Genomic DNA, 20,602 nt, shown 5'->3' with positions numbered 1-20,602 from the left:
GCAGTTGCTGTACCAAGCTGTGATGCATTCGGAAGAATGTTTTCCATGGTACACCTATAAAAATTGGTAAGAGTCATTGTAAACATGCCGGATTTCCTTAGCCATTGAAGGAAATGGAGGCATTGGTATATTCTCTTGATGATGGACCAAATGGTCTCTTTCTGCACCGTAACATTTTTGGGATTCTGCAGTTTCTCAGGAGGGAATGTTTATTTCTTTCATACGTGCATTTCTTCAATCTCTCCAGGAGCAGACTGATTTACCACTAGATGAGGCAAGACTGCATACAAGCCATTGCTTGATTTCACATAATGTGTTCATACAGAGTAACAAAGGATCAGATTCATTTATTTCCATCAACGTAGTTTATTTTAAATTGAAAAATGCACTACTCCATTTAGTCAGTCATCTTGATTGACTTTGAGCTTATTTTGCTACTATTTCCACACACCCTCTGACATAACACAGGAGCCACCGCTTTCCCAAGCTTTAACATCTCTTCCTGTATTTTTCTGGCATCTTAGTCAGCTTGGTACTTCTCCCCTCAGCATGGAAATTACAAGGCTAATCTGGCGAAGAGCTCAGTTAAATTTAGAATAGCTGCAACGATGAATATGGACGATGACTGAAATTTCGAATCCTCTTGACTTGCCTTCAGCGCATGGAGCTCATTTACACCTGTAGTTTCTATGATTGTGTAACTTCAGTCGTTCAGAGTGGCTTAGCTCAACGGTAGAAATTTTAGCATTTTATTCTGATGATCCCCCTTTGGTGAAATGTAACAAACTATTCTGTGAGAGTGCTTGGTAAGATGGTCCAGAAGGTAGAATAAATATTTTAAAAAGAAATAGTGGGAACTGCAGATGCTGGAGAATCCAAGATAATAAAGTGTGTAGCTGGATGGACAGAGCAGGCCAAGCAGCATCTCAGGAGCACAAAAGCTGACGTTTCAGGCCTAGACGGGTCTAGGCCCGAAATGTCAGCTTTTGTGCTCCTGAGATGCTGCTTGGCCTGCTCTGTTCATCCAGCTTCACACTTTATTATTTTAAAAAGAAAACTATCTCATCCCACAATTTTTCGGGCAGTGCAAAGAGTTCGTGGAAATTCTGGCCTAGGGTAGCTTAATGGTGGCATTTTCCGCAAAATTATTTTGCTCCTTGCACTGATATTACTCACCATGAAAAACAAAAGGGAAGGTGACCCACTACCCAAACAAAAAAAAACCCAAGAATTAAACACAGGGAAAAGAGTTAACTGGAAATCATTTTTAATTATTGCTGTAGTTGTCCATTTCTACAGATGCTGTTGACGAAGGGCTCCACCTTCCATCCTCCTTTTTGCTTGACGGACGCCCTGAGAGAGAGAGGTACAGACATACAGAGATTACATCAACAAATACAGCAAGTTTAGAATAAGGTACGGCTTTTTCTTGAACCTCAATGCTCTAATATCTAAACCTTCCACCACGGCCTACTCTGCCATTGTCTTTGCCCTCCCATTGAAACCCCAATTTTCAACACCCTAATTTTTCCATTAAAGTTAAATTTTCTAGTACTGTAACACTTCTGTCTAAATCTAGCCCCTCTTATCAAAATGTATTCGTTGGTACTTACCTCTCTTGTTAAAGCCTATACTTCTCAATTCTAAATCGTCCCCTAATTTCCCACGTCAGTACCACTTCAGTTTTCCTCTGTCTCCCGAATTCTGTCATGAAAGCGTTATTCCTCTAGTGTCCCAAATTTTTTATCGAACCTTCCATCTCTTTAGCTCTTCTACCAACACTTCTTCTTCCAGTAAGCCAACTCTTCCATCAAGCTTACTCCTGCTAGTATTCTAAATCTCCCGCTGAAGTCCACCCCTCCAGTTACGTTTCCCACAAAGCCCACACCCTGGGATTGAATTCCGCAAATCCCATTCTGAACGATAAATACATGCATACATGCAATTACCTGGCCCTTGTGCTTCTTTCCAGGCTACTTTTAGATTACACTTTCCAGTACCAGTTTGAAATGTTGTTTTACTTAAATAACGCACAACATGACAGCTTTGTGAGCCATTTCATGTATATCTTTGTATTGGCTAATAACACAGCTGAGCATTGCTTACACTGGTTCTCAAATGTGGAAGCTACTCTAGTATGTGGTATCAGTGGCAGAAGACCAATTACCATTTCATTTTATACTGAACAGAATTATCCCATGACAAGATTTTTAAATGGCAAAAGTCAGTCAGATATTCCTTACAAGGAACAGTCAATGGTTTTGAAAGGAAATTGGATGAGCACTTGAAGGAAATCAATGTGCATGGGTCTGAAAGTAGAAGGAGGAAGGGGATTGAATAGGTTGCTCCAAAAAGAACCAGCACAGACTCAATAGAGATAGTAAGAGCTGCCGATGCTGGAGTCAGAGATAACACAGGGTAGAGCTGGAGGAACACAGCAGGTCAAACAACATCAGCACAGCAGGAAAGTTGATGTTTTGGGTTAGGATCTTTCATGGGTCCCAACCCGAAACGTCAACTTTCCTGCTCCTCTGATGCTGCCTGGTCTGCTGTGTTCTTCCAGCTCCACACAGTGTTATCACAGACGTGATAGACTGGACGGTCTTCTCTCTGTCCTAATGCATTTGTGACTGGATACAGGCTGACAGATTAGGGTATTCTAGCACTCGCTGTCAGGAACGTCTCCAAGGTAAATTGTTCATGTCGTTTCTGGCAGCCTTTCATTAATGATTCAGGCTGCTTCACTCTGCGACCTCATCGAAGCACTTCATTAAAACAGATCTACCCACAACAGGAGACGAAAGGGAACTCTCTCTGTCAAGTGGAATGATAATCTGATTGGAACAGGTTTACCCCACAGCCACAGCAGGAGACAGAAAGAAAGAGAAATGCACCTCACGCATTCAATTAGTAGAACTTGAAGAACAATTTTGGCTGTTGGGAGTTTAAAGTGGCAGGCAAATTGACAATATTGAAGTTAACATTTGATTATAGACTGACAGTGTAGCAACTGGCCTGAGGTATTGCAAACAATCTAATACAGTAATCTAATACAGTAGATGCCTGCAACTGACCTGCTGTATTAGACTTCTCCATGTCAAGCACGCCTGCAGTGCTTAACTCTGACAGTATGCATTAACAGATGGGAAATGTTTAGAGTTTTGTGTGGTTTGTGGTTATATATTTAAAGGTATATCTGTATTTTTAAGATGTGCCTCCTTTAAAGCAGTAATCATTTAAGTGAATGAACAGGGTCTGATGGAAAATATGGAGGTCATTGGAATATGTACATATAGGTAGAGACAATTTAGACAATGTGGACTTTATCTCATTAACTAACCAGTAAAGCTGAATTCTTGAACGGGCCTGGAAGTATACAGCCATTTCTTTATGGATATTATGGCTTGGTGGTAGTGACCCTAGGAACCAAGGAAGTCCAGGTTCAACTCTTACACACACCAGAAGTGGGAATGGTTGAGCAGTTTGACTGAAAATGTACATTGCCATTCCTTCTGTGTTGCTGAGTCTACTGGAACTCCCTCCCTCATGGCATGCAGCATGTTGTGACAGTGGTGTTTTGTCCTGGTTTCTCTTAGAGACAGTTTGGGGTATGCGTACTAAGCAGTCTAAGAGAAGATAAACAACTTGTGAGGCTTGGGTTCGTATTTTAAAGTTGGAACAATAGAAACAGCCTGAGTGGGTGTGGTCAAGTTCTCACAGATCAAAGATTTGTAGTTTCAGCTTTCAGCAATTGCTATTGTGGGTTTGAGAAGTGGAAGCTATTTCTCCCTGTCTCAGTTACAATCAAAAGCTGGGGGCTGTGTTCCGAGGCTGCTGGAATTGCATTTCAGACAAAATTTGTTTTCTGAATTTGCCTTTTGCCAATGTTACTATACTGGAATAATTAATCGGTAATAGTTGCTGCATCTATTATTCTGTTAAGTTTTCCAATCGAGTTAAGTTAATCTAAGTTGTTTCTTTCATTGTGTTTTAGCTGCCGTGTGTGAATGAACTGCGTTTTATTAAACTTTGAGTAGTTGGCCAGTTGAATTGCATTTCGAACACACAACCTTACATTTGCCTTTAAAATAAATAAAAATGCGAGGATATAGCTACCTTCTTAAAATGTTTTGATGGGGTCTGGTCTGGTCTATGATAACATAGACAGCAGTAGTTCAAGAAGGCACTTCAATACCATCTTATCAAGGGCATCTACAGATGGGCACAAAATGCAAGCAAAAATGCATCCCTTGAATGAACTTAAAAATTACCTTTCGTTAAGTAGCATTCGTCCTTGTGGAATTCGTTCCATGCTGTCAACTTGCAGGCCTTGCTGCAGTAGTATACCTCCTTACACCGGCTACACTTGATCAACCGAACACCCACTGATCGCCCACAGGAGTAACAGAACTTGAACTTGAATAGATGCCTCCTGTTAAAACAGGTGGGACACCGGACATATGGTTAGTCAAGGTTAACTCCGCAAATGAGTGCTACCATTCAGGCTGGGTCTCTCTTCCAAGGCAGGGCTTGTGCCTATTTTCCTGGGGTAATGGCCCATCAGCAATTGCCTGTGGACATTGCCCCCAACACCACTACCGCTCCCCCCCACACCCCAACTCCCCTGGTCAGGATCAATGAGGCAACCAGGAAAATCAGTCAGACAATCACTGTGACTATCAGGAAAAGCAAGAGGCCATAGACAAAGATCAAAGAAGTGACAAGTGACATCCTAGACCAGGGACAGGGAAGGGAATGTGTGAAAAGGAAGGACAAAGATCATTGGAATACCCTCTTCCTCTTCAAAAGCAGGCTTTTACTAGCTACTTTGTGATATACTACATGAGGGTTGGGGGCAATGTAAAAAATATAAAGAGACAGCAGATGGACCCACCTCCAAGAGCCCCCAAAACACCTGAGGAGGTTCAATCATGGGGTCACTCCATCAGAGCAAGGCCACTGCCCTTCTCCCACTCCACTCCCTAGTGCATGAGAGGACTCAGGGTCAGCGAGGAGCTGTTCCTCCAATCAGGAGTCCCATCTTTCTCGCAATCCCCCCTCACAGGCTGTTTCTCACCTGCATTTGCCATTGGTTCCAGAGATGAGGGGGTTTGTCTTATGAAGAAAGATTGAGCAGTTTATGCTGTCTGGAGTTTAGAAGAATGAAATGAGATCTAATTGAGGTATGGAAGACACTGAAAGGAGTTGACAAAGTAGATATAGAAAGGACGTATGACAAGCCATAGTTTTAGGATAAGGGGTAGCAGATTTAAAACAGCTGAGGAGAAATTACTTCTCTCAAAGAGTAGTAAATCTAGGGAGTTTAGTACCCTGCAATGTGGTGGATACTGGGGAATTGCGTAAACATAGGATATTTTTAAATAGTTATGGGTTGAAGGGTTATGGAAAGCAGACAGGGAAGTGGCGTTGAGGTCGGGATGAGATCAGTCACCATCGTATTAAACAGGCTCGAGGGGCTGAGCGCCTACTCCTGCTCCTAGCCCTTATGTATGTACTTACGTACAGGTTCACCATCAGTAGTGACCGTGGGAGACCGACTGGGCTGTGGTTTTACGTGAAGGTATGAGACTGAGTTGTGTGTCTTGCTGGGGCTACCGTCAGCCAGATTCAGGTGAAGTCGTCTCCTGCAGTAGTGGAGGAGAGGGGGGCTTGTATGGTTTAGTTGGGAAGGGTCAAAGGAGGAGGCTGCTGGGGTGAGGAAGAAGGGGAGCTACAAGTGAGGGGAAAGCAGACTGCAAAGAAGGGGCAGAGGACGCCGAGAGGGAGGGAGATGGACACTGCAAGTGGGAAGAGAGAAGATAGAGGCTATGAAGGAGAATGGTTCCAGGGATAACAAAGGAATATGCAGGCAATTTAAGTCAGAAAACATAAAATCAATGAGGTAATGAAGTCTTGAAAATGAACATGGATTCTCCCACCCACAGCCTCCAACCTCATTGTTCCCCAACCCCGCGCGGCCCGTTTCTATCTCCTTCCCAAAATCCACAAACCTGCCTGCCCTGGCTGACGCATTGTCTCAGCCTTTTCCTGCCCCACCGAACTCATCTCCACCTATCTGGACTCCATTTTCTCCCCTTCGGTCCAGGAACTCCCTACCTACGTCTGTGACACCACCCATGCCCTCCACCTCCTCCAGAACTTCCAATTCTTTGGCCCCCAACACCTCATTTTCACCATGGACATCCAGTCCCTATACACCTGTATTCGTCATGCAGATGGCCTAAAGGCCCTCCACTTCTTCCTGTCCTGCAGGCCAACCAGTCCCCATCCACCGACACCCTCATCCGCCTAGCCAAACTTGTCCTCCCCCTCAACAACTTCTCTTTCGATTCCTCCCAGTTCCTTCAGACAAAGGGGGTGGCCATGGGCACCCGCATGGGCCCAAGCTATGCCTGTCTCTTTGTAGGTTACATGGAACAGTCCCTCTTCCGCACCTACACAGGCCCCAAACCCCACCTCTTCCTCCGTTACATTGATGACTGTATCAGCGCTGCCTCTTGCTCCCCAGAGAAGCTCGAACAGTTCATCAACTTCACCAACACCTTCCACCCCAACCTCAAGTTTACCTGGGCCATCTCCAACACATCCCTCACCTTCCTGGACCTCTCTGTCTCCATCTCAGGTAACCAGCTAGAAACTGATGTCCATTTCAAGCCCACTGACTCCCACAGCTACCTAGAATACACCTCCTCCCACCTACCCTCCTGCAAAAATTCCATCCCCTATTCCCAATTCCTCCGCCTCCGCCGCATCTGCTCCCACGATGAGGCATTTCACCCCTGCACATCCCAGATGTCCACGTTCTTAAAGGACCGCAACTTTCCTCCCACAGTGGTCGAGAACGCTCTTGACCACATCTCCCGCATTTCCCGCAACACATCCCTCACACCCCGCCCCCGCCACAACTGCCCCAAGAGGATCCCCCTCGTTCTCACATACCACCCCACCAACCTCCGGATACAACGCGTCATCCTCTGACACTTCCGCCATCTACAATCTGACCCCACCAGCCAAAACATTTTTCCATCCCCACCCTTGTCTACGTTCCGGAGAGACCACTGTCTCCGTGACTCTTTTGTCCGCTCCACACTCCCCTCCAACCCCACCACACCCAGCACCTTTCCCTGCAACCGCAGGAAGTGCTACACTTGCCCCCACACATCCTCCCTCACCTCCATCCCAGAACACCTCCACTTGGTTCGCAATAAACAACTGCATCTCCCAGTCGCGAACCATTTTAACTCCCCCTCCCATTCCTCAGACGACATGTCCATCATGGGCCTCCTGCTGTGCCACAATGATGCCACCCAAAGTTTGCAGGAACAGCAACTCATATTCCAATTGGGAACCCTGCAGACCAATGGTATCAATGTAGACTTCACAAGTTTCAAAATCTCCCCTTCCCCCACAGCATTCCAAAACCAGCCCAGTTCGTCCCCTCCCCCCACTGCATCACAAAACCAGTCCAGCTCTTCCCCTTCCCCCACTGCATCCCAAAACCAGCCCAGCCTGTCTCCACATCCCTAACTTGTTCTTCCTCTCACCCATCCCTTCCTCCCACCCCAAGCCGCACCTCCATCTCCTACCTACGAACCTCATCCCGCCTCCTTGACCTGTCTGTCTTCCCTGGACTGACCTATCCCCTCCCTACCTCCCCACCTATACTCTCCTCTCCACCTATCTTCTTTTCTCTCCATCTTCGGTCCGCCTCCCCCTCTCTCCCTATTTATTCCAGAACCCTCACCCCATCCCCCTGTCTGATGAAGGGTCTAGGCCCGAAACGTCAGCTTTTGTGGTCCTGAGATGCTGCTTGGCCTGCTGTGTTCATCCAGCTTCACATTTTGTTATCATGGATTCCGTAGCTTAGGTCTGCATAATTTCAGAAGTTATCAATTAGGTGGAAATGGACTTCTGTTGTTAATAATAGACTCTGTGTCAATTGTTAAATTTTGAATCTGAGTTTGAGATTTGAGACTCAATAAATAGGATGGTAACTGCCTGGCTTAATATGTTCCAACTTCATGCATATGCAAAGGCAATGACCTGACCAACCGGCAGAAGCTATGTTAAGGGTAATGGCTTTTTTCATGTAGATGTGCACATCAATTGTTTTGGGGAAGAAATAACTTCTTTGTTAGCTTCTGCTATTTTCTCGTGACAATTTAAATACTGCGCTATCTAAGAAATTAATGGCTCCCGTGTGTGTTCTGGCTTTATGTTCAGCGGAGGATTGATAATTGAAAACATTGATAAATTCTTCTGATGCTGTTTCTTTGTAACAGTACCGAAGGTGCTGTGGCCATGTGACGAACTAATTTGTGAGAATGAGAAAGTAGATCCCAAAAATCAAACAGTGCTCCAGAAAATCTTAAGAAGCACCTTCTGGAAATAAAATTATTTTGACTCTTGGTTGGGTTGTTTTTAAGTATGATGCCAAAACATTGCTCTCCTTCTCCATCCCATTACCATCGCATTCTTGGTTCAAATGTGGCCAGCCCAGCTCGAGTCATGTACTTTGAAAGGGGAAAGGTCAGGTTTCAAATAGCTCACTTGATATGTAAACAGATAACTGAACCCTTGTGGGTGTTCCCCTCCTGCAAAGAACTTGTCAGTCTCACTTTTCAAAGAGTTACAATGATGCCTCGCCCAAGTTCCCACCCTTTGCGTGCAAAACCAACCTTTGTACAAGGTGGGCCGTCAAAGCCAATCCTGATTCTGTTTCTATCCACTCTCAGAGGCATGGTCGTTATGCTTGGGTGGCAACGACGGATTGGGCGATTTCCCTCGCTCCCCTGTCTTAGCTTAAAGTCTGTTTTAGCATCCGGACTGCCACTCTGAATCCTCTCATTCAAAAGGGACTAGAGATCAAACCACAAGTGCCATCTCAATGCGTATGGCCTAATTTCTCACAGGACCATTTCAACTCCCACCCTCTGCTCATTTTGAGAGACGCCACAGCAGTTTAGGCCAGCGGCTCCCTGATAACTGGGGCCGGGCTCAGCAAGGGCCTAAAATTGCCCCGTTTTGAGAGTCTCTGCAACCAAACCAGACCAATGGGATCCTGCCATCCGATTGGAGTTCTGGGTTGGAGCCTGGAAATGGCCGTGGGGAGACGGGTGGGGAGGCGGCGTTGGGGTTAGGGGGATGGTGGTGAGAGGGGTAGGGGAGGATGGTGGTGAGGGAATATGGGGCTGTGGAGGGGTGATGGCAGGTGGTGGTGATGGTGGGGGTTGGGATTACTATTCACAGTTTAGAAGGCATCCATCCCATGAAAGACAGCAAGCAGGGCAGCAAGGTGAAATCAGAGGGACCCACAGCGATATCACGCCAGCTCCTTCTAAGAGCCAGTGATGCTGCTGAGGCAGGTGGATAACTGCGAGGCAGCCTCTGAATGGAAGCACTGTCCACAGGTTTATGAAAAGTTCATACCAATTAGGCAGTCGATGCAGCCGGGCAGCCATATCACCGATTGTTGATCTCGGCTCCAGCCAGCAGATCCTTGGGGTTGGCAGTCACAGAGAGAAACTGCCAGTGGAAACCGGAGCCACCACTGAGAAGCTACCTCTAGTTCAACTCTGGATCCTGCGTCCAGCCTCAGTCAATGGTGCATCCTGATGGTAGTTAAGATCCCAGTCTGTTGGCATCTCTCTCCCAATTAACCCAACATAGAGAGGAATTATCAGGGTGTCCAAGTAAGTCTCAATGGTTGGTTTGAAAAGGAGAAAGTGGGTCCACACTCTGCAGACAGCAGAGTCAGCAAGACATGACCAGAGTGCTGGTGGTTGGGAGAGGGGATGAATATAGAGGACAGAGGTCATGCCCTAATGATGTTGAATCCTAGAGGCTGCAAGTTCTGAGGAAGGGTCACTGGATCTGAAACATTAACTCTGATTTTTTTCTTCTCAGACGCTGCCAAACCTGCTGAGCTTTCCTTCTGTTTTTATTCCGAGAGGCTGTAAGGTGCTTAGGTTTAAGATGAGGCATTATTCTCCCAGTTTGGGCTGAGATTTTTTTGAATACTGTAGCAGGCCCAGGCCAGAGATGTTCATATGCGAGCGAGATGGTAAGTTGAAAGGGAAAGCAACTGAAAGGTTGAGGTCACTCTTATAGACAGAGGGGAGGCGTTCTGCAAGGCAGCCAAGCAGTTTACGCTTGGGCTTTTATCAATGTAAAGGAGATGGTATTGTGAGCAGCAAATACAGTCAGGCCTGTGTGTATATCCATCACTAACTGAGTGCTCTGGACCCAGCTTTCCATGACAGCTATCCACAGAGGCAGCTAAAACCCATAAGCCAGACACAGCATTGGTGAGGTCCTCCATTCTTCTGGTCAATTGACCCAATACCTCTGACAAACCTCTGCACTGCATCTGTCTCTGTCTGTACATTTGTATGAAGTTGTGAATTGCTGATACTATGGGCTCATCTCCAGCCTGGTTTTGAGCAGGTGCCTTGTCCCTGACAATTCTCTGACGGCCAGCGTCGTGAGGCTTTTCTCCCTCAAGCTTCTATGGCACTGTTGAGGCTTCCCTGTAGGCTATGGAAACAGTACCAAGCTGGGCGGCCATGTTAGACCAAGGCTGGCACGGTCTGGTGGAGCGTGAGCTCTTCCGCTGGTCGTGAAGGTAGCCCTTCTCTGCACCAGCCGATTCACCAGGAGTACCAGTCTGCAAACTAAGGTGCCAACCTGGCTCCCCCCTGGCCTTTTTGGGACGATAAAATCGTAAAGTGCAGCTCCAGGCTGATGGCATCTCACCTGTCTTGTTTTAAATATGTTGCTAGCAATCACATGAAGTCCCAGCATATGAAATGCTTCCACATCTGACAATTGGCAAAATTTGCAAAAAGGAAGATGATCTGTGATATGATGCTAGTACACTTTTAAGGAGTGCATCTTCAACTGTGTCAATTTTTATCTCCCCGAGACATGGCGACCCTCAGGTTAAAACACCACCAGTTGTGTCTCTCTTTCTCTCTCATGAGAGAGCAGCCCTATGTCCTGTGGGGCAATTTTGCAAATTCATTCATGAGACAAGGCTTTGCTGGATAGGCCAGCATTTCTTGCCCATCCCTAATGACCCAGACTTAAGAGTCAACCACATTGCTGTGGGTCTGAAATCACATGTCGGCCAGACCAGGTAAGGATGGCAGATTTCCTTCTCTGAAGGGACATCAGTGAGCCAGATGCGTTTTTGTTTTTGACAATTGACAATTGTTTCATGGTCATCAGCCGATTCTTAATTCCAGATTTTTTTTTATTGAATTCAAATTCTACCAATTGCTGTGGCGGGATTTGAACCCGGGTCCTCAGAACGTTAACTGAGTTTCTGGGTTAATACAGCAGGTCTGGCAGCATCCATGGAGGAGAAAACAGAGTTAACGTTTCGGGTGCAGTGACCCTTCCTCAGACCTGCTGAGCTTTTCCAGCAATTTTGTTTTTGTTCCTGATTTACAACATCCGCAGTTCTTTTTGTTTTTTTTTTCTGGATTAATAGTCTAGTGATAATACCACTAGACAAGTTCATCTTTGCCTCAGCAGGATGTGATGCATTAATTCCCATGATTAATTGGACAGTGTGGAGAATCTCTGGAAATTGTCTTGTCTTAATATAAGGAACATGCATTATTATTTCACCAATCCTCATGTATGATTGGTTCATTTACGTCCAAAAGAATGCTGTAGATGTGTGTGTGAAAGATAGATAAAACAGTAATTAATTCAAGGTAAGCCAGTAATTGATTTTAGACAGTGTGACGAAGTCGAAGAAAATGTAACAGCCACACTGTGGTTAAAGCCAAACATTTTACACCCTGGTCAAACAGAGAAGACTGATGTAGTGAGGCATTGCTAATTGAGGCCAAGTAGATGAACATGGGGAAAAAAGTCGAAATATTTTCTGCTTAGATTTTGATTTTGATTCGATTTGATTCATCACTGTCACGTGTACCTAAGTACAGTGAAAAGTCTTGTTTTACATGCAGTACAGGCAGATCACACCATTCAAAGATTTCAGGGTGATAGAACAAGGCAAGGAATACAATGTTATGGTTGCAAAGAAGGTGTTCAAAAAGCAAGATCAACATTAGATTTAAAATTTGAGAGGTTCATTCAGATGTCTAAAAACAGCTGGAAAGAAGCTGTTCTTGAATCTGTTAGCATGTGTGTCTAAGCTTTTGTATCTTCTGCCTGATGGAAGAGATTGGAAGAGATTATAACCAGGGTGGAAGTGTCTTTCATGATGATGGCTGCTTTTCTGAGGCAATGAGAAATATAGATAGAGTCAATGGATGGAAGGTTGGCTTGTGTGATGGGCTGGGCTGTGTTCACAACTCTCTGTAGTTTCTTACGGTCCTGGGCAGAGCAGCTGTGATGCATCCAGAAAGGAGACTTTCTATGGTGCATCAGTAAAAGTTTGTAAAAGGTGCAGCAGCAATTGGGAGTGGACAGAAGAGTATTGGAACAGAAGATTCATGCATGTTATAAGCTTTAGATCTGAAAGAGCTGAAGGCAACAAGAAGACTACAGTTCGGGCTATTAGCAATAACGTGGGAGTTTTCAAGAATGACAATACATTTACAGAGGTGACCCACAAAGATATCCACGGAGGTTATCCACAAAGTGCAAATGACAGGACCCCGGGTTGACAAGAATCAATGGAACCATCAAGAGTGGTGACTTCAGATGGCAAGTCAGCGAATTTGTTTGGCAGGAAATCCTGTGAGTTGCTCAGACCATTCAGAGAAAGCTGACCTTTGAGATGAAGGCATCACTCTGGCAGCAAAGTCCATCTGTATGTCTCTCTCCCTGCGTCCCTCTCTGCTTTGTGTGTGTGCGTGTGTGTGTGTGTGTGTGCGTGTGTGCGCGCGTGCATGTGTCTCTCTATGTCCCTCTCTGCTCACTCCCTGTCCCTCTCTCCTCTCTGCGTCCCTCTCTGCTCTCTCTCTCTCAGACCTTCTCTGGTCTCTCACTACATCCCTCTCTGCTGCCTCCCTTTGTGTCCCGCTCCACTCTCTCTCTCTCTCTCTCTCTGTGTCGCTCTCTGCTCTCCTGCTACGTCCCTTTCTGCTCTCTCTGTGTCTCTGTCTGTTCATCATTCCCTGTGCTCTCATTGTGTCACTCTCTGCTCACTCAATGTGTTGCTTTCTGTAGTTTTAGTGTGTCACGCTGCCTCGCGTTCTGATCATTTTGTGTGCCTTTCTCTGCGTGACACCCTCTGAACTTTCAGTGTTGCTTTCTTTTCTCTTTGTGTGCCAGTCCCTGCTCATTGAGTGAGTCTCCCAGAGCACTCTCTGCCTGCCTGCCTGATATTGTATTTATAGTGTGTTTCACTCCAGCTGCTCTGTCCTAGTCTTCTGGAGGGAGTGGAATGCAGGTCTGAGCACACTTGAAGCTACTGCTTCCAAAAACCTTGGGCTGTTTGGAAAGTTGGCTGCTGCAGCCTTCGCAACTACCAGCTCACACATCTTACCTGGGAGCTGTATCTTGGACTTTGCTCTTCTTTTCAGAGGTTGCTGATGTTGGCAGATTCCCCTCAGCACCCTGAGCATTTCGCTCAAAGATGGTCTTTGCTGTCAGACTGATGTCAGCGAAAGACAGGGCTTCTGATTCACTCAGTGATTGCAAAGTTACACTGGAATCTCGACCTGCAAAGGCACAAACATTTTCCGGAAAGGATTAAGCATTCATGCCGATCCCAAATGCTGAGATAAGAATATTTTAAAACTGGAACATTCTCCACAGTATAAACCATCAGGGACCAGACTCTTGTATTTTCATTTAACAACACAGTGACTTTGATGGTTAGTACTGCTGCTTCACAGCACCAGAGAACCAGGTTCGATTCTACCCTCGGTGACTGTCTGTGTGGAGTTTGCATGTTCTCCCTGCGTCTGCGTGGGTTTCCTCTGGGTGTTCCAGTTTCCTCCCACCGTCAAAATATGTGCAGGTCAGGGTGGACAGGCTGTGCTAAGTTGCCCACCATGTCCAGAGATGTGCAGGCTAGGGAGATCAGCCATGGGGAAATGCAAAATTACAGGGATAGGGTAAGGACATGGGTCTGGATGGGATGCCCTTTGGAGGGTTAGTGTGGACTCAATGGGCTGAATGGTCTGCTTCCACACTGAAGGAATTCTATGATTCTGACTGTCATGAACGCTCAAATCTATTCATCTAGATTAGAGCACACATTACCTGTCAGCGTCTGTGCCAGTACCTACGGTGTGTAAATTAACATTGTAAGGCCGTCTCGACAGAGGATACTCACACACAAGACTGGGTTCCAGGCATCTCCATCAGATGCACCTTATGGGGAATCACTATCATTATACTGCAGCAATAATAGCACCACAGCAGCACAGCCTTTCACACTTATGGGTTCACCCTTAAAAGGTAAAAGGTGCTACAACACCAGCAACTCATGTACACATCTGACAGGTTTTATTAAAGGCATCATTGGACAAGGACGCTAACACGAGATGCCACCTTCGGAGCTCAGCCCCACTTGCCTGCCCTGGTCAAGTTGACTGGCATCAGCTAGTGCCATTTCCTTACTTAGGCAGGGCCTTCCAGGCCCTATCAGTCTTCATACCTCTTGTTAACACTGTAAGTCTTTACCATCAAGAAGCCAGTCTGAGACTTCTTATGAGTTGACCAACATGGAGAGGCTTCACACCTAAAAAAAAACTGTAAGGGTTTGCTCAAAAATGACAACTTGATTTTTTTGACGGAAAAATTGGTGAAAGATGGCTGTTTTCTCACTGGGGAGGGAGATGACAGGTGGGGATCTTAACCTGAGGGTCACCGCAACTCAGGGAAGGAGTCATCAGAGGTACAGGGTTGGGACCTTCATGGTGATTTCAATCAATCTGGCACTTGAATACATTCTGTTGGTGTCTTTCTGTGTTGCAAACCAAATGAGCTAACCAGATGCTTGCTGGAGTTTGCTACTTGAAGTCTACCCAGTTACAATGGCATCTTATTGATTTACCGTCAGTTTAATGAACTGATGGGCCTCCTGTTTTTACTGAACAAATTTTGTGCTATTGAAATCTTCCTCCAGTGGGGCTGGGCTTTCACAATTATTTATGACAAGTTAATGAAGGACAGGTAGGTTCCCGCCTGTACATCTGGGGAAAGTTGGCCCACCTGAACATTTCTGGGATGTTTAAAATTGTGTCTTTGCCTTGCTTCCCAATTGTGTCTTCCTGCGCACCCTTTGTAAAGAAAATGGCACAACGCTGCCTCCCTGTCCAACTTGACCCAGGCGCCCACTCTTCTGGTTGAGCCAAACACTGCAGAAGCATTCGAAGGGTGAAGCCAACATGACCGAGCTGGCAGTTCACCTGCTGTGCCATGCCTGCTGTGTCACGGAAATCAAGAGACTTTGTAACTGGGAGGCTTCTGAGAAAACTGCTTCATTCAGTCAGGCTCCCACATAATTCAGTGCCATGACTGGAGACAGGTCTCCTGGTAGGCTTCCTTTAGAATCAGCAAACCCTGCATTAGCATAGCGCCTCTCGCAACTCCAGCGAATCGATCGACAGCCAGTTAAGGACTTCCTGAAGCCACTGCTGTAATATAGAAAATACAGCAGACAGCAAGGCTCCACAATCAGTAGGAGATAAACTAAAAGATAATCTGTTCACTAGCTGTCAGATAAATATTGGCCCGGGACATAGGACAGAACTCGTCCGCTCGTCTCCAAGACAGAGCTGAATGTTCTTTTACATCTAAAGCAGAGGGAAGTAAAGGTCGCAGTTTGAAGTTCTATCTGCAAGGCAGCAGTTCTGAGAGGGCAGCACCCACCCTGGAGAGCTAGCTTTGATCTTGCACTGCAGTCTATAGAACAAGAGATTCAAGGACAAAATCATATACTGCAGAAGATAAGAGGGCTACTGACTGAGCCCATTGTGCAGGTAGGCACAGCTGAGAACATAACAAGCCATCACTTGTACAGCTCTCTCTGCTTGACACCCATGTGCCATACTTGCCAGGCAGGAAGATTTCTGATAGGAAACCTACTGGCATGAGCTGGTAGAAAATATATACAATTAAAGAAGCACCATCATGGGGGAAAGAAAGGTTAAGATATTAGATGAATGGTTAATAAATACCTTCAGCTTTCTATGTTTCCGCAGGAACTTCAAGGTATTAACTGGGTGTGAATTATATCCTAGATAATAAAATGTGAGGCTGGATGAACACAGCAGGCCAAGCAGCATCTCAGGAGCACAAAAGCTTTATCCTGATTGGTATCAGTTAAGGTCTCATGTGAGATTCTATACACATGGGAGATATGCACTAGACAGCATGGGGGCTGGAATACATCATCTCTGCCCATAACAACATTTTCATTTCATCTTAAATTGGGAGGCAGGATGGCACTACCCATGCCATTGCAGCCCAACTCTGCCCAGAGCGTGTCAAAACCTGTTTAAATTGAGAGATAATGGGAACTGCAGATGCTGGAGATTCCAAGATAATAAAATGTGAGGCTGGATGAACACAGCAGGCCAAGCAGCATCTCAGGAGCACAAAAGCTGACGTTTCGGGCCTAGACCCTTCATCAGAGAGGGGGATGGGGGGAGGGAACTGGAATAAATAGGGAGAGAGGGGGAGGCGGACCGAAGATGGAGAGTAAAGAAGATAGGTGGAGAGGGTGTAGGTGGGGAGGTAGGGAGGGGATAGGTCAGTCCAGGGAAGACGGACAGGTCAAGGAGGTGGGATGAGGTTAGTAGGTAGCTGGGGGTGCGGCTTGGGGTGGGAGGAAGGGATGGGTGAGAGGAAGAACCGGTTAGGGAGGCAGAGACAGGTTGGACTGGTTTTGGGATGCAGTGGGTGGGGGGGAAGAGCTGGGCTGGTTGTGTAGTGCAGTGGGGGGAGGGGATGCACTGGGCTGGTTTAGGGATGCAGTAGGGGAAGGGGAGATTTTGAAACTGGTGAAGTCCACATTGATATCATATGGTTGCAGGGTTCCCAGGCGGAATATGAGTTGCTGTTCCTGCAACCTTCGGGTGGCATCATTGTGGCAGTGCAGGAGGCCCATGATGGACATGTCATCAAGAGAATGGGAGGGGGAGTGGAAATGGTTTGCGACTGGGAGGTGCAGTTGTTTGTTGCGAACTGAGCGGAGGTGTTCTGCAAAGCGGTCCCCAAGCCTCCGCTTGGTTTCCCCAATGTAGAGGAAGCCGCACCGGGTACAGTGGATGCAGTATACCACATTGGCAGATGTGCAGGTGAACCTCTGCTTAATGTGGAATGTCATCTTGGGGCCTGGGATGGGGGTGAGGGAGGAGGTGTGGGGACAAGTGTAGCATTTCCTGCGGTTGCAGGGGAAGGTGCCGGGTGTGGTGGGGTTGGAGGGCAGTGTGGAGCGAACAAGGGAGTCACGGAGAGAGTGGTCTCTCCGGAAAGCAGACAGGGGAGGGGATGGAAAAATGTCTTGGGTGGTGGGGTCGGATTGTAAATGGCGGAAGTGTCGGAGGATAATGCGTTGTATCCGGAGGTTGGTAGGGTGGTGTGTGAGAACGAGGGGGATCCTCTTGGGGCGGTTGTGGCGAGGGCGGGGTGTGAGGGATTTGTCGCGGGAAATGCGGGAGACGCGGTCAAGGGCGTTCTCAATCACCGTGGGGGGAAAGTTGCGGTCCTTAAAGAACTTGGACATCTGGGATGTGCGGGAGTGGAATGTCTTATCGTGGGAGCAGATGCGGCGGAGGTGGAGGAATTGGGAATAGGGGATGGAATTTTTGCAGGAGGGTGGGTGGGAGGAGGTGTATTCTAGGTAGCTGTGGGAGTCGGTGGGCTTGAAATGGACATCAGTTACAAGCTGGTTGCCTGAGATGGAGACTGAGAGGTCCAGGAAGGTGAGGGATGTGCTGGAGATGGCCCAGGTGAACTGAAGGTTGGGGTGGAAGGTGTTGGTGAAGTGGATGAACTGTTCGAGCTCCTCTGGGGAGCAAGAGGCGGCGCCGATACAGTCATCAATGTACCGGAGGAAGAGGTGGGTTTTGGGGCCTGTGTAGGTGCGGAAGAGGGACTGTTCCACGTAACCTACAAAGAGGCAGGCATAGCTGGGGCCCTTGCGGGTGCCCATGGCCACCCCCTTAGTCTGTAGGAAGTGGGAGGAGTCAAAAGAGAAGTTGTTGAGTGTGAGGACGAGTTCAGCTAGGCGGATGAGAGTGTCGGTGGAGGGGGCCTGGTCGGGCCTGCGGGACAGGAAGAAGCGGAGGGCCTTGAGGCCATCTCCATGCGGAATGCAGGTGTACAGGGACTGGACGTCCATGGTGAATATGAGGTGTTGGGGGCCAGGGAATTGGAAGTCCTGGAGGAGGTGGAGGGCGTGGGTGGTGTCACGGACATAGGTGGGGAGTTCCTGGACCAAAGGGGAGAAAATGGAGTCCAGATAGGTGGAGATGAGTTCGGTGGGGCAGGAGCAGGCTGAGACGATGGGTCGACCAGGGCAGGCAGGTTTGTAGATTTTGGGAAGGAGATAGAAACGGGCCGTGCGGGGTTGGGGAACAATGAGGTTGGAGGCTGTGGGTGGGAGGTCCCCTGAGGTGATGAGGTCATGAATGGTGTTGGAGATGATGGTTTGGTGCTCGGGTGTGGGGTCATGATCGAGGAGGCGGTAGGAGGTGGTGTCGGAGAGTTGGCGTCTGGCCTCGGCGATGTAGAGGTCAGTGCGCCATACTACCACTGCGCCACCCTTGTCTGCGGGTTTGATGGTGAGGTTGGGGTTGGAGCGGAGGGAGCGGAGGGCTGCCCGTTCTGCGGGGGAGAGGTTGGAGTGGGTGAGAGGGGTGGAGAGGTTGAGGCGGTTGATGTCTCGACGGCAGTTGGAGATGAAGAGGTCGAGGGAGGGTAGGAGGCCTGGGGGTGGTGTCCAGGAGGAGGACTTGTGTTGGAAGCGGGTGAAGGGGTCAGTGGAAGGAGGGTTGGGTTCCCGGTTGAAGAAGTAGGCGTGGAGGCGAAGACGGCGGAAAAACTGAGATTGAGATGTTGAGAAATTGAGATGTTTTTCAGGGCTGGCAGGTACAGATGAGGAAGCAGGCATTGAAATGGATAATCCTTTCAAATGGACAGCTGGTGCCGGTAATTTTTAAAAATGATCTGAAAGGGACACTGTCTACATTGGGTTGAGGGTGGTGAAAGGTACTCTCAGTTTCTCCAGCTGTATGTTGATGTAAAATGTTTCAATGCACTGGATACCACTTTTGAATAGCGACACTCTGATGAAGGATCTAGGCCCGAAACATCAGCTTTTGTGCTCCTGAGATGCTGCCTGGCCTGCTGTGTTCATCCAGCTCCACACTTGGTTATCTTGGATTCTCCAGCATCTGCAGTTCCCATTATCTCTGATCACAATATTAGTCCTTCTGTTTCCTTTACGCTCTTGCGCTATCTGCTGCCCAGAACACATCCGGACATACCTCCTACTAGCCTCTGCTGAATGACACTGCCCTGTGCGCCCCACGACATTCAAACTGGCTTTGACCGTGCCTTGATCCCCAGTCCTGGATCTAGGTCTGCCCTGTCACCACCTCTAAACTTGAGACTTGACAGTTTGGAGGAGTGTGAAAGGTCTGGAGGGTGAAGCTTAGCCTCCAAAGGAAATCAGCCAATCCTTGTGATGAAGATGGACAAGGCTGCTCTTTCTCCTGTGATGAATAGTGTGAAATAATTTTGCTGCGATTGTTTCTTGTGAGAGTTCAGTGCTGTGTGACTTTACAGCTTTAAATTCAGATACAAAAGGAAAGAAGTGGACTTGTCCCCACAGATGGAAAGTCACAGATTCAGAGACCTCAGCACACCATCTAGGCAGACACTCCAGTGCAACAGTAAGGAGAGTGCTGCATTACCTGAGGTGCTCTCTTTCAATTGTAGTTTCAAACAAAAGCAAAAGGTGGACATAGAAGATCCTATTGTGTCATTTCGACGAAGGTGGAGGGATTTCATCTCAGTGTCCAGGCCAATATTTATCCCTCAACATCATGATGGGAGGCATTGCTGAGTTGTAAATTATGCTTTCCTCACATTACACAGGTCCAACACTTCCAAAACGATGTCTTGGTCGCCTCCAAAGCATTTGAAATGTTCTGAGGTCACAAAAGGTGTAAACAAAGCACAAATATTTTTCTTGTCACTCATGCACACATTTTGGCAGGGGGAGGTGTGAAGGGGATTGTTTAAACACCATTATAAAAAGTCAAGTCCTACCCAGCAGAGATCAGGCAAAGGTGTGTTGCTGGGGATAGAAGAGGGTTAACAGTTGTGCACTTGCTGGGTGAGTGCTTGGTTCATTTGTGTGACTGGACTTGGCACAAATGTGTGCATACATCAAAGTAAGAGATTTATCAAACAGTGAAGCAGACTGGAAAGACTGCAGGATTAGTGCACTGGGTAGATAGGCATGGGATTGTGAGGAAGGAAAAACAAGGACTGAAAGTGTGCACACACGATAGAAAGGTTAGAGCTAACGAGTCAAAGGGTTCAGATAAATAATTCTCTGCACGTTCACATGGGATGACATGACATAAAATGGCCAGCGACAGTAGTACTATTTTGACAATACCACAAAAGTAAT

General features: G+C 47.2%; 1 protein-coding gene across 2 annotated transcripts in view; it reads right to left on the bottom strand.

Annotated features, from left to right (window-relative positions):
• Positions 1–1,254: 1,254 nt before the first annotated feature.
• The window catches only part of ankmy1 (ankyrin repeat and MYND domain containing 1), a 91,720-nt gene continuing 72,372 nt past the window's right edge, over positions 1,255–20,602 (bottom strand). For both annotated transcript variants that reach the window (XM_048542483.2, XM_048542484.2), the window contains exons 14-16: positions 13,490–13,664; positions 4,272–4,432; positions 1,255–1,353 (exon numbers count right to left, since the gene is read on the bottom strand). In XM_048542483.2, coding sequence (XP_048398440.2) covers positions 1,268–1,353; positions 4,272–4,432; positions 13,490–13,664 — 422 coding nt within the window. In that variant the 3' untranslated portion in view covers positions 1,255–1,267. The remainder of the gene's footprint in view (positions 1,354–4,271; positions 4,433–13,489; positions 13,665–20,602) is intronic.

Source organism: Stegostoma tigrinum, chromosome 14 (assembly GCF_030684315.1).
Source record: "Stegostoma tigrinum isolate sSteTig4 chromosome 14, sSteTig4.hap1, whole genome shotgun sequence".
Lineage (NCBI taxonomy): Eukaryota > Metazoa > Chordata > Chondrichthyes > Orectolobiformes > Stegostomatidae > Stegostoma > Stegostoma tigrinum.
This window is presented reverse-complemented; position numbering and strand designations above follow the sequence as displayed.